We start from the raw sequence: 13,998 nt of genomic DNA on the forward strand, positions 1-13,998 counted from the left end.
CCAAGTTTGTAACTCATAATTGTCAGGCACTCAAATCTGTAGGCCCATTTAGACTTGCCAACAGATACTAGTTATTTAATAGCATTTTTAAATTGTTAAATTACATATTTTCACGAATATTTAGTGTTTATTGTTATCGAACTATTTACAAAAAATAGATAATAAAAATGACAGAGAGCGTAAGGCTCTTTGTCGATGAAATTACGTTAAGCATATCTATCTTACAAGATTTTGTATTAATATTTTCTGCAGTTGTGTAGTTCCTCTTATCACCTGGCTCAATAACCACGTACTGCACTAAAAGCTACTTGATCAAAAGTTCAAACTCATGACTTTTCGTTTTATTTATTGATTTATTAAAGTGCCCTATGGAATATATGAATCTCCTGGAATCCGGAACTATGGATCTCAAAAATTCGAATTCCAGCCTAGCAGAAAAACTAAAATGGAATGCAATGACTCATCATTAAGCTATCTTTAGTAGTACAATATAAGACAAATCGATTATTCCTATCGTTACAGAGTTTGGCATTTGCCCAATGGCAGCTTTCGAAAGAATTCACACCGGTAAAAAAAAAAAAAAAAAAAAAAAAAAAAAAAAAAAAAACCTACATGCTAAGAGAATAAAGCTGATCAAATGTATTAATTATGCTTTTTGAACTTATATAAAGCTTTGTTTCATTAGCTTGTAGCAACACTTAACTTTCACCGATGTAACTTTCCCCCAATAATTGTAATCTTTATAGTAGCAATTGGGTGGAGGCATAGCCAGAAAAGCACCAAGAAGGCCAGAAATATGGCATTGGAAATTGATGCACTTAACATGGTTTACTGGCTAAAATATTCTCCGTATAACCGGTCAGAGTCCTTCAAAGGCTGTTATGACACGAAATTTAATATTTTATTTCAGTACACAGAGATGAGGTGAATCATAGGATAGACATATGATAAAGAAATCATATTATTTTCAGTTTTCTTTAGGGTATCAGTTAGTTAGATTTGAGTTTAACATATTTTAAGCAGTGAGGCTTTGTGAGACGTGAACTTGAGCATGACGTGGGATTCGAACCACATGAGCTCTCACCGAGAATCGAACCCGGGTCTCCCACAACGAAGGTGCGTACGCTATCCACATAGCCATAAGATGGCTTACTTACACGGAATTGAAATACTGATGAAATTATCTAAAAGATAGAAAGAAGTACTGAACTAAACTCTTTGGTGCTACAAACCATAAAGGGATATGGCCGGTCAGTTTTCCTATGGGAATAAAATCAGGAACCAACATCGCACTTAGACGCGCACACTACAATGCGGTTAGTGGTAAGGAATATTGAGGTTGTATATCACTCTTGTGCAGGCATGTCCTTTAACAAATAATGTTCAAGTGCAATCCCCTTATATTTTAATTTCCCCTTATCACACCTCCAACCCCGAACAAACATTTTCTGGGAGAAAACCTAATTTGCATTAAACCTAGTCTTTAGTCTTCAAAGCGCAATGTGATATGTATTTGTTATTAGTTGTTTAATACCAGAGACCTCTAGTGAGCTGACGTGGCAACTGAGAACGTTAATGCCAATGTTGTCAAATATCGGAAGCCATCAGTTAATGTGGAAGTTGTGATCGTAACAATGAATCTAAGTTAATCTTTGTTTGTATCGCACTAGTTTAAGTGATTGATGTTAGTATGAAGACTTTAGGATTTATAGTGTTATTCGCGTTGATATTTGGCGTAATTGGAGATGAACATACTCACATAGTAAGTCTTAAAAATAAATGTACATAGTTAACATTTGAAGGGCGTTCACATATAAAGTAAAATTGTGTAATATTTGTATTATTTATTTTCGTAAAATTCCTTTTTTTTTACGGTAAGTGAATAATGCACTTTGCGGTGAAAGAGTGTAGATCCAAGTAGTAGCAGTGGTAACCAAAACGAGACCGACTAAGAGTGTACGGAATCTTATACTGAGTTGCAAAAAGAAAGTATCAAACTCTGTTTGAGATCAATTCTATACAGCTAGTAGCTGTAACCGATTTTTCATCCGTATCAAGTTTTATTTACATGCTCTGCTTAGCACGAAAATTGTATATTCAGTACCAATACAAACAGATGAGAGAAGCAATGTATTCCGACATAGGGGATATATTATTTGCATAATCCCTAGTGCTAAATACTATTAATAAAATAAACCGGAGACTTTTTCATTGTATGAATCTCGGCTGGCCAGATGGCTTTTACACGTCAACGCAATTATTTTTGACTTACTGACATGTAACTCGCTACTTCATTCTAAGTTCCTCAGCTGTTATTGTGGAACAACACTGATATGTTCCCTGTCGGGATTCAAGCGTAGGTGTACACAAACTAATTATTCTGCTATTTGCGTGTACTATATGGAAAATTACTAGATGCGTGGAAAGATGAATGTTAAGTGAATCACATAAAAGTATAAAACTTGAAACATGGATGCGTATCTAACTTAACGTAACCTAAACCGAAAGTAGCAGGGTGGCTCAGTGGTAGAGTGTTCATCTCTGGTGCGTGGGGTCCCTGATTGCGCCAAGTGGGCTTTGTGATGGACGAGCGGCGTGTTCATGGGTTTACTCGGGTTTCTTCCGTCTTTTCCCACTTTTTTCATTCCACCATTGCGTACATTTCTCATCACCATCTCCTTTAGCCTAGCCGGCATATTGTGGGACGTAAAACTGAAATATTCCACTTAATTTTTCTAAAGCTAAAGTGATGTTGGTAAGAGTAAAATTTGATTGATAAATATATGTATAAAAAATATGCTGATGAACTGTTCAGAACTTTCCGGGTTAACTGCTGCATATACTGGCTCCGAAATAAATAAATAAAACAACATAGAAATTAACAGAATAAGATGAAAGGCTGATATTTAGTATCTCCCCCAATCTTGCACATATAAGATTGACAGTGTGTTACTTACTTTACAAAATATAGCTGAGCTAGGGACAGCTTGCGAAGGGAGTTAGAAGCCCCCCAGGGCCCTTGTACTTCTACCTTTATCACAATTTAGACAAAAACAAGGTACTCGGTTCTGGAACCATGAAACGAGTTGGGGGAGATACTAAATGCCATCCAGAAGAAATGACAGCATGATAGTGACAGACAACGTAATAAAGTTCATCAGTGTAGGGTGATTAATTAAGGAGGGAAACAAAGTTGAATTCTAGGCTATATAAATTAGTGTGTTGATACACTATTAGACAAGCAGGCAATAGACCATAATTTGGCAGTGTTTCAAACCTACTGTTGTATTGTCTAACGTAGGACGTGTATGCTGCAACAACGAAGGAAAATACAGAAATATAGAGCGGAAATTAACAAAGAGGAGAGTTGCATCTGAACCAGATGTAGTGGAATGGGACAAAATTTCGGTTGTTACCCCATTTTATATGGGCATAAATTTGTAAAATTCACGGAAGAGATATGTTGATTTCACAATAAGTTTGCACGAGTAATAATTATATATCGGATTCTTAAATGTACCTCTTACATGTATAATAAATGGAAAGTGTGCTCTTTTCCACGTAATACTTTATAAGAAAGACATAATGAAGTATTAAGTGAAAGCAATATATAGTAGTGTCGCAAGCTGTGCTACACGCAAGGCATGCGTTTCATGCTGTATAAAATGTTTCTCCAGTATGCTAGTTTATAGGTATACGCACCATCGCAGACGCGCCTTCTTCCTACAGGATTCGGTAACATAGCATTTGTGCTTTTTAGTGGCCATGTAGCCCAAGTTGATGTATCTTTTGAATTTCTACTCAGCCGTCCTATAGTCCATCTGCACCTATTAATGCAACTCCCCCCTATGAAACACTTTCAAAGGGGGTAAGAGTCCATTTCCTGTTAAGAGAAATTCATATTTCGTGAATATAAGTATCCGCTTGTGTGTCAATCTAATCCAGGAAAGTTATGTTTTCGGACGCGTTTTGTACGTTTTGATGTCCAGGGACAAGTATTTGATACGGCTTCCCCCCCTAATCCCTTCTCTAAAAGTTTACTTACATACTAGACTAGTAGGGTGTTGCTGGTTGAAAACATGAGGAGCTAAGAATTTATTGATTTTGTTATTTCTTAACAGTAAGGTAATTTTGCGCAGTAATACAATACCGATGAAACGATATCTAGTGAAGAGCAGAGAATTCATGAAAATAATTAGTGGTTGTAATGAGCAATTAAGAGTGTAGGACTGAAATGAAAGTAATTCTATGTAATGTATATTAAAATAATAAATAAATAGTAATAAATATTGAAAGCAGGTTCATGTGGGTGTAATCCGGGTCCGCCATCTACGGAAGATTAGCCGACTTTTCCTTGGTAATTAGTGTGAAATTAATATGTTTTTCTCTATTTTTAAAATTATTATTACTGTATTGAGATTATTATGATATAACGATGGACAGTACGGCGACGACACAAAGCAACGATTAGAATGCTTGAACTGTGTTTTGTGTAGATGTTTTAAGGTATAATCTTTCCGTAACAGTCAGTAAAGTCTTACATCAGATTTAAAACAGCGGTGTTATACAGATATGTTGGAGTTAAAACTATACACAAAATAAAGAAAATATTTCCTAGTACTTAATAATGATTTTTCAGAAGTTTATTCAGGCACTACTACATCTTCTCGTATGTAATTTGTTCTTGTGACGTTCACGTTGGATGTCACAAAGGTAAATTTGCACGGTCGTCTACTTAAGGGATCCCTGAAAACATTTCTCCGACGTAAATTACCAGTTCCAAGTTTTGAACGTAAAGCACATAATGTTTTCAGAAAATGAATTGATCTTCATGTGAAAATGAAAAAGGCAACAGAATTAAGTGGTCAAAACCACTGAGAACACTCGTGCAGATCAAATCTATATTGGTTTTAAACCCAAGCAACGGAGGTTGTGGAAACGCAGAGCTCAGTTATTATGCTGTGTGTCTACACCGTGAATTTTAAAGTGTTATGGCTCTGGAATGAAACGTGTGATATGAATGTGAGTTACGCATGGAGAAAGTGTGATTCTGTAGCATATTTTTCTAAGAGAATGAAGTAAGTCACGTAAGTAAGAATATACCGTATTTGCCGGCGTATAAGACGCACCCCCTTTTTTGGGAACGATTTTCGAGAAAGTTAAAATTTTATTAATTTCCATTATTATTATTTTCCCAAGCATTTGTTATATTTTATTTTACTTTAATGTAGGTATTTTACTTTAATCATAAAATGTAAACAGATATACTGTAAAAAGAGAGAAAAAAAAAGTGTTCGTGACAAAAATACAGGAACATATACCATGTACGTTACATTCACCTAAATAGCTTGGACAGAAAAAAAAATGCGTACATGACAAAAATGCAAGAATATATTCCATGTACGTTACATTCACCTAAAAAGCTTGGGCAGAAAGATTACAAACTTGTTTTGTCACATTGAAAGACTTCAGTCATCACTGTTACTGCTATCAGCAAAACTTAAAACTTCATCACTTGCCGTTTCACCAGAAACAGAGCTACCACTGTCTTCGTGCAGTAAGTCGTCCTCAGAACCGTCCATATCGTTACTGATTCCACATTTTTTAAAATTATTTTATGACAGTTTCTTGTTTCACTTCACCCCATGATGTTTTCACCCCTTCGCATATTTGTGAGATACTGTGTTTCTTTCTTCTTCATGTGGGAGTGACTTCGAAGTCAGCAGACCTCATCCACGTATTCCATTTCTCTCTCATGAATCCTTTGAAAGGTTTGGTGATAGAAACATCTGAAGGTTGAAGCTGGCTTGTTAATCCTCCCGATATTACGGCTATGTGCGTTTTCATGTCATGCAGTTTATTCTTGACAGCCTCTGTTTTGTGTGCACGAAATTCATCCCAAACAAGTAAGGACGGTTTCCTTAAGAGTCCTCCAGGGCGCCTGGACCACACCTTCTCTATCCACATCTTAATTCCGTTTTCATCCATCCAACCCTTTTCATGAATGTGAATCACTACACCATTTGGTATTTGTTCTTTTGGTAATGTCTTTCTTTTAAATACAATGAATGGCCTCAGTTGCGTTCCATCTGCACAACATGATAACACAACAGTGTAACGAGTTTTTTCATGACCAGTGGTTTTCACAGTAACATTTTTTTCCCATTTGAGTCCACTGTTTTATTTGAAGGTACATCAAATGTGAGGTACCTCATTCATATTGGCTATTTGGGAAAGTTGAAATTGTTTACGTTTTCTGATTTTTAAGACATATCTGTGAAACTGTATAATTTTTTCCTCATATTCAGCTGGCATTCTCTGTGCTATTTTAGTTTTTTCACGCATAGAAAGGCGATTTCTTTTCATGAATCGGGAACACCATGAAGTTGAACCATAAAATCAGTGATACCTGTACGCTCTGCCATAATTTTGCTTTGTGGATTATCATCTTTGTAGACACTGCAATCCTGCCCTTCCTTTGGTCCTCAACCCACTTTCTTACATCCTCTTCGAGTTGTGGCCATTTGACGACTCCTCTGCGAAGATTATGCTTAGATCGCTTTGCTGCTGAAAGTTAATTTTCTTGTTTTCGCCAGGTGCGAATCATCTTTTCTGTAGGGGGAGGGCTAAAATGACGTTCTGCGGCTCTTATTTCCATTAGCGTTTGCATATTCTTTAACCTGCAGCTTAAAAGCTATGTCGTAGCTGTGCCTCCGCGACATTATAACAACTTGCCACGATAACGAAGATTAAAGAACTGAAGCAGAACACGATGCGAATCTTTCTTAGCCTTTGTTAGTCATCTATTCATAAACAATGCAAACAATAAAAACTGGTTACAAGTACTAAATAAAAGAACACCGTCATCCTTCTAAAAACAATGCGGTGAAACAACAATCGGCGGTTACAAAAGAACACGGACTGTTTGGTCTTTATTCAGCGGTTTATAAGAACCATGCCGACAAGTTTTGCAGGCATATTCCTTTCGGAAAAGTAATGTTATCGGTATCTTTGAAATATTCAACCTTATGTCAGCACTTTCTTGGACCCTGATTTCAACAACACAAAGGAGAAGCAGAGGCAGTGAAATATAATGTCTTCGAATTACCGTTAGTTGCATAACACGCACCCCAATTTTACCGACAATTTCCAGTGGAAAAAATTGCGTCTTATACGCCGGCAAATACGGTATTTGAGGAGGAGAAAAAGGGCGCTACCTGTAAGAAGACAAATTATAAAAATTCTTTCTTCGTCCAAAAACATTCTTAAAATCCTTTGTTACGAGAACTTCTGCTGTTAGTTTTAGACCGGTTAGCTGGCTTAAACGAATTGTTACTTTTCAGTAATGATAATAATAATAATATTTTTTTTTTGGTGCAAATCTAAACTTTAAAAATAAAGGACTAGATGATGCTGTGAGGACCAGATGATGCGCAACGGATGGCTGTCTCCACAGAGTCAAAGCTGAAATTGAGCCGATTCAGACTAGGGCAGTACGAGTTTCGGAACTACTTTGCTCCCACCAGGAAGTTGATATATCCCTCTCCCCCCTCGAAGTTGATATATCCCTCTTTCCCCTAAACTGAGAAATTTAATTGCTAAAGTGGATACTTGCAAACATCTAGGATCAATATTAATAGACGAAAACGATATTCACGAGGAAATTAAATGCCGACTAAAAGCAGGGAATTCGTGTTATTATTCAGTTCAAAATCTCTTGTTGTCGCGAATTCTGTCGAGGAATTTGAAGTTTAAAATATATGAAACGATAATCATGCCTGTTCTGTATGGTTGCGAAATATTGGTCGCCTACTACTAGAGAAGAGCATAGACTGAAAGTATTTGAGAACAAGATCCTGAGACGAATATTCGGACCCAAGAGGAACGGGAATGGTGGAAACTTCATAACGAGGAACTACATAATTTATACGGTTTACCAAACATTGTTAGGGTCATCAAGTCTAGGAGTCAGGTGGGCAGGTCGTGTAGCCAGGATGGAAGAAAGTAGGAACGCTTTCAAAGTCGTAATTTGAAGACCATTCGGAAAACGACCATTAGGAAGACCTAGGCGCAGGTGGGAGAACAATATTAAGATGCATCTCGCAGAAATAGGAATACATATTAGAAACTGGATCAAGTTGGCTAAGAAGTCAATGGAGAGCTTTAGTGATCGCGGCGTTGAACCTCCAGGTTCCATAGGCCATAGAGTTAGTTAATTTTAGGCGAAATTTATGTACTTTATATGTATTTCGTGCCGCTAGGAGGATTAGGAATGGAAATGGTTTATTTAGTGGAGTTAGCGACACTTTTCAGTACCGGAATGCGAACTACCGTAATGCCTTCGGTGCTCTTGCAGCAGGAATCGAACCCGGATCCCGTGTACCAAAGGTTAGTGCTGACCACTAACCAGCTAGGAGGAAAGATTATTATTGCATTAACGTGAAAGTGTCTGTGTTTAATGATTTTTTAATATTACACCATTGGGAGGGGTTTATGACCTATTCCTTTGTCCTTTTCCTCTCGGATGCTTCTTGTAAGGCTATTTAAAAGATACTGTGTAACAATAACAATAAACAAACATTATAGGTTTTCCAAGCAAGTGTTACGCACGTCAAGAGCGTACACCGGAATGCATCAAGGAAGGATTTAAGCACCCAAACTCTGATATGGTATGATAAATGATTATTTTTCGTAAAACAGTATCTTGTTAGAGGGAGGTTAAAATCCGAAATTCTCGGTTTGCCTACCCCACTGCTGCATGCCTATCCCAGTATGAATTCAGCGTTATTGGGGACTGTGGTTTCTTTTCTTTACTATACAGACATCCATCACGCATTCCCTAGAGCAGGTTAATGTTCACAGTGTTGCTAGCCGCAAGCGATTTTCAGAAAACTTTTCATATCAACGCCATAAGTTATTTAATTGTGAACTCATGCATTATAAACGCAACATATCACATTGTTTCAATATTTAACATATGTTATGTCTAAAACTACAAGAGTTCTTGTGACATAGGACTTCTGAAATGTTTTTGGATAAAAATAATAATAATAATAATAATAATAATGTTTTCTTAATTTTTCTTCTTAAGTGATAGCTATAACGTGAGTCTTATTCCACTATCTCGGAAAAATCATTTATATCGCAAGTTTCATTCCTAAGTTGTAATAGTTCGAAGTTCACAGGACAGGACTTCGTGTACACTGTGTATAATAAACTACATGAAATAGTAAATATGCCTCTTCAACTGGGTTGTTCTGCAATTAATCAAATTATCTTGTCACTGCGCGTGAGTTATCTGCAGAAGAAGGCGTATACTACATAACGCAGAAAAGGAAACAAGGGTCTTGGCATCGGAGTTGATTGATTTAAATCGGATCTCTTTTTTTCTTTAAACCAAAGATTTGACAAATTTATTTTGCTTGAAACTGAAATTCAATGAAGTTTCTGGCTATTCTTGGAAAATAATCGAATGTCAGTCTGAAACTAATATCTTAAGGTTAATGTAAAGGGACAAGTTTTGTCGATAGATGTCACTACAATCTTCGTATCTCTCCCATGTATTTTTTACCTTTCACGAAAATTTACAATTTCTGTTACAAATTTCAACCTAGAGAGTTCAAATTTTTAGAGAAGGAACTTCATAACCTATCAAATGGAACAATCCGTGCCGATTTTTTATTTAGAATTTTCTTTATTGTTGAAACAGTTCCATTGTTAAAGATTTAGATAACCATTTCAACAATCAAGCAATTTCAACAATGAACAAAATCTAAATAAAAAAAATCGGCACGGATTATTGCCTTCGATAGATTATGAAGTTTCTTTTCTAAAAATTTGAAGTTTCTATGTTGAAATTTGTAAGAGAAATCGTGAATTTGCGTGAAAGGTAAAAAAATATATGGGAGAGATACGAAGACTAGTGCCATCTATCAGCAAAACTTGTCCCTTTAAACCAACCTTAATCCGTATTATGTGATGGTCAGGTAGAATTCAATCATCCTTTGGGATATTGGATATTGGTCGAAGAGATTTCCCTTTAGACTTGTGGCCGGATTTGAAAGATGGAGTGCAACAGTATATGCTGTTCTCCATTGAGGCACAACACTACATTTTATTTCTGAAGTTTATACTTGTCTTACGGAAACACTTGCTTAATCCTGTTGACAGTACATCAGCTCCTTCTTATATTACTTTCTTGACAGGAGTCATGTAGAGCTGTTATTCCTCTTTTCAGTGGTCTTATATCCAATTCGATAGGTAAAATACAATTAAAGATTTTACACAGCTTTTCTGAAAGTACCTCGTCACAAATCACCGTTTTTGGAACAATCGGTATATTTTCTGTATATGTGTTTAGAACATTTGCCATTTTCACAACTCTTACCCGGAATCATTACTGCACGTAAAATTTTAGAAAAATCAGTGATGGGGTAGATACATGGTAGCCTTGTCAAATCAAGTGCCTTATTGGTTTGACATAGTGTCCCACATGTATCCTATTTTCTACTCATGAGTGTCTCACTGACTTTTTCCTTTCATATGTGACGTAACTTCCATCGTGTGACTAAAGTTAATGATTCAGGTTTCAGGGAAGATGTTAAGTTTCTTGGTTTCTGCAAGAATTTTTATTAGGTATGTGTTTTGTAATTTCATAATAAAATACATTTTGTAGTTGATGAGGGAAAAATATGTCCCTTATGTATCATCGTTATAATGTTTCCTTGGTCTTGTTTTTCCTTCAAGATGGGAAAGCCTGCATGGCTAATTACGTATCAGGAAATTTTTTTAGAATGTTCTGGAAAACCGAGAAAAGTCAGAATTTTTCCCGTAATTGGGACCGCGGTGGCTCAGTGGTAGAGCGTTCACCTCTGGTACTTGGGGTCCCGGGTTCGATCCCAGCCCCCGCCAAGTGAACTTTGTGGTGGACAAACACCGTGTGCGTGGGTTTTCTCGGGGTGCTCCCGTTTCCTCCCACTTTCTTCATTCCACCATTTCATTCATTACTCATCATCACCGTCTCCTTTAGCCTAACTGGCATAACCGTGGGATGTAAAACTCACAGATTTCATTTTCTTTCCCGTAATTTTTGTCGCCATCTTGAAATTTGAAGTAACTACTTCTTGCTAATGTTCACACACCATACTTTCCTGTAGCACTAATTTTATTTGCTGCACCTCCTCATAAGCGAAAAAGAAAAGGAGAAAAATAAACTAACTTTGAAGACACTTGTACTGTCCTTAATTATACAACTGTTGGAATAAATATTTTTAAGGCTTAGGGTTTTTAAAAAGAAACTTCTACATTACAAACTTACGGTGTGATAAGTCATCATTGATGGTTACGTTGGATGTAGACATTTTGTCGTGTAACCGAACTCGAGTAAAAGTGGCAGCTTATATGTTCAATAGGCTGTTGGATAAATTTAATCTTGAGGCATTGCTGTGTAGTTTTCTTCAAAGTCTAAATGAATTATTACTTTATTTCATGAAGTATTTTGCTTCAACGTTTCATTTTTTTACTAGCTAAACCTGCGCTCTCTACACAGCGCATAATTCACATATAAGCATGAATCTCCTTGTCATCCCTCACATCTGTAAATGTTCCTTTACAGGAACGAGTGAAACATGTCTTGATAAAAATCGGCAAGGGCTATCATAGAGGGGAGATCTTTTTCGATTATTTTTTCAATATCTCGCATCGTTTGCAAGATTGAGCCTACTTCCGGTTGAAGTTTCTAATTCATGTATGATCAGTGTTTTTTTTTTTTTTCTTGTTAAATGCAGTACGTAAGCAAATACATTACACATACAATTAATTATAATGCCAGTGATATATGGTGTTCACTGGGATAACACTCCAAACAAAAGATTCACCTTAGACTGGAGAAATGGTTATTCTTCGTTTTTCATTATCATTTGCCCATAAAAAAAAAAAAAAAATCTGACATCTATACAACCCCCTGTACACACCTATGTGGTGTTGGAATGTATAACTCGTAGGATATGATTCTTTACTTAACGGCTGTTTAAAAAAAAAAATCAATTAGAACTAGACGGTGTCTTCCCACTTGCGACAGTCCTATTAGCGACAGGAACTGTTAACTGTCCTATGAGCGACCGATTCGATCTGTTAACTGCTCTATGAGTCACCGATTCGTTCATACTAAGATAATGGAAGAAGATAAGATTCTCCCTTCTTCAACTTGTTTCATGCTAATGTGATTTAGAACCTAACAAAATGTACTATGAAAAATTTCGCTCTACCTGAATTTAATACGTGAGAATGCTCTCATTACATTAACAATCTTTTATACGTTTTTCCTAATATTATATTTTTGAATTCCTGTTTGATGCAAATGTATAAATTTTTATTTTTTGCTCTTTTATGATATTGTTCGAAGATAAGGCATTTGTCAATCGATGTATCACATTGAGATGAAGAAAATGACATGCGTGAAGGATTTAATAATAAATAAATAAAATTTATATGAATACATTGACTCTATCAAGGTGAAAACTAAGTAAATATTTAGAGTAGCTCCGCCTTTGTCTATGATTCTAATATAATTAAAAATTTCATGTTAAAATGATGTGGAGCATAAGTTTAGATTGAATATGCTTATGGCATAAGAAAGAAATCAGAAAGAGATATGGGCGCCCGAAGAAAATTTTCTAGACGAACATCTAGACGAAAATTTTCTAGGGGGGGCATCTCCATGGTTGCTGTATCACGTCTGGTATATCTGGTATTTAATATGCGTGGTTTGCTATATTACGTATACATTTTTGTGAGCCAGGGGGACGACCCTTGCCTTCCCATCGGGTGCCCATGGAAAAAAGGTGTTCACTATTTGAGGATATCAAAGAAATCTAAAAACACGGTGTATTCGAAGAAATTATTACACAAGTTACAAATCTCTCGCAGGACTTTACAGTTCGTCTAGTTATAAGGAATTATTTCAGATTGCTTCACGACAAGCTTTTATGTATAAGTCAAAACAAGGGAGGAAGGCAAATTAAGCAATTAGTTTACACGTTTTAGTAGCTTACAATAGGGGGGACGGTAGTTTAAAGAGTTTGTTTACCTTTTGGATTGTTTTACCTTTAGGAATGTACTTTTCATGGAAATATCCCTGTTGTCTCGTTAAGTTATTTGATATGTTTTATGTCAAATCTAACTCGAAAATTAAAATAAGTTTTATTTGCACTCACAGTAGAGGGAAAATATATTTGACGAACAGTATCACTGGCACGTACATATTTCATACCAAGGTTGTTCGGGCGCTAATAACGCCAGAGGCAAACATGTTTTACGAGATGGAATCATATCATCTTCCATCATCTCAATGTAAATGAATCGGTCGCTCATAGGACAGATAACAGTTCCTGTCGCTAATAGGACTGTCGCTTCTGGGACTAATTCAACTAGACTAACTAACTAACTAACTAACTCTATGGCCTATGGAACCCGGAGGTTCAGTGCCGCGTTCACAAAAGCTCTCCACTGACTTCTATCCTTAGCTAATTGCATCCAGTTTCTACTTTGTATTCCTATCTCTGCGAGATCCATCTTAATATTGTCCTCCCATCTGCGCCTAGGTCTTCCTAATGGTCGTTTTCCTATGGGTCTACCAGTGAAGACTTTGAAAGCGTTTCTACTTTCTTCCATTCTAGCTACATGACCTGCCCACCTAAGCCTCCTAGACTTGACGACCCTAACAATGTTGGGTAAACCGTATAAACTATGTAGTTCCTCGTTATGAAGTTTCCGCCATTCCCCATTCTCGTTCCTCTTGGGTCCGAATATTCTTCTCAGGATCCTGTTCTCAAATACTTTCAGTCTATGTTCTTCCCTCAGAGTAAGCGACCATGTTTCACAACCATACAGAACAACAGGCATGATTATCGTTTTATATATTTTAAGCTTCAAATTCCTCGACAGAATTCGCGACGACAAGAGATTTTGAACCGAATAGTAACACGAATTCCCTACTTT

The 13,998-nt window shown here is 36.5% G+C and overlaps 1 protein-coding gene across 1 annotated transcript in view; it reads left to right on the forward strand.

The window, feature by feature from the left end:
- Positions 1–1,554: 1,554 nt before the first annotated feature.
- Positions 1,555–13,998, forward strand: part of TM9SF3 (transmembrane 9 superfamily protein member 3) — a 75,698-nt gene continuing 63,254 nt past the window's right edge. The window contains exon 1 of the mRNA XM_081772214.1: positions 1,555–1,762. Coding sequence (XP_081628340.1) covers positions 1,691–1,762 — 72 coding nt within the window. The 5' untranslated portion in view covers positions 1,555–1,690. The remainder of the gene's footprint in view (positions 1,763–13,998) is intronic.

This window comes from Thermobia domestica, chromosome 1 (genome assembly GCF_964235325.1).
Source record: "Thermobia domestica chromosome 1, izTheDome1.hap1.1, whole genome shotgun sequence".
Classification (NCBI taxonomy): Eukaryota; Metazoa; Arthropoda; class Insecta; order Zygentoma; family Lepismatidae; genus Thermobia; species Thermobia domestica.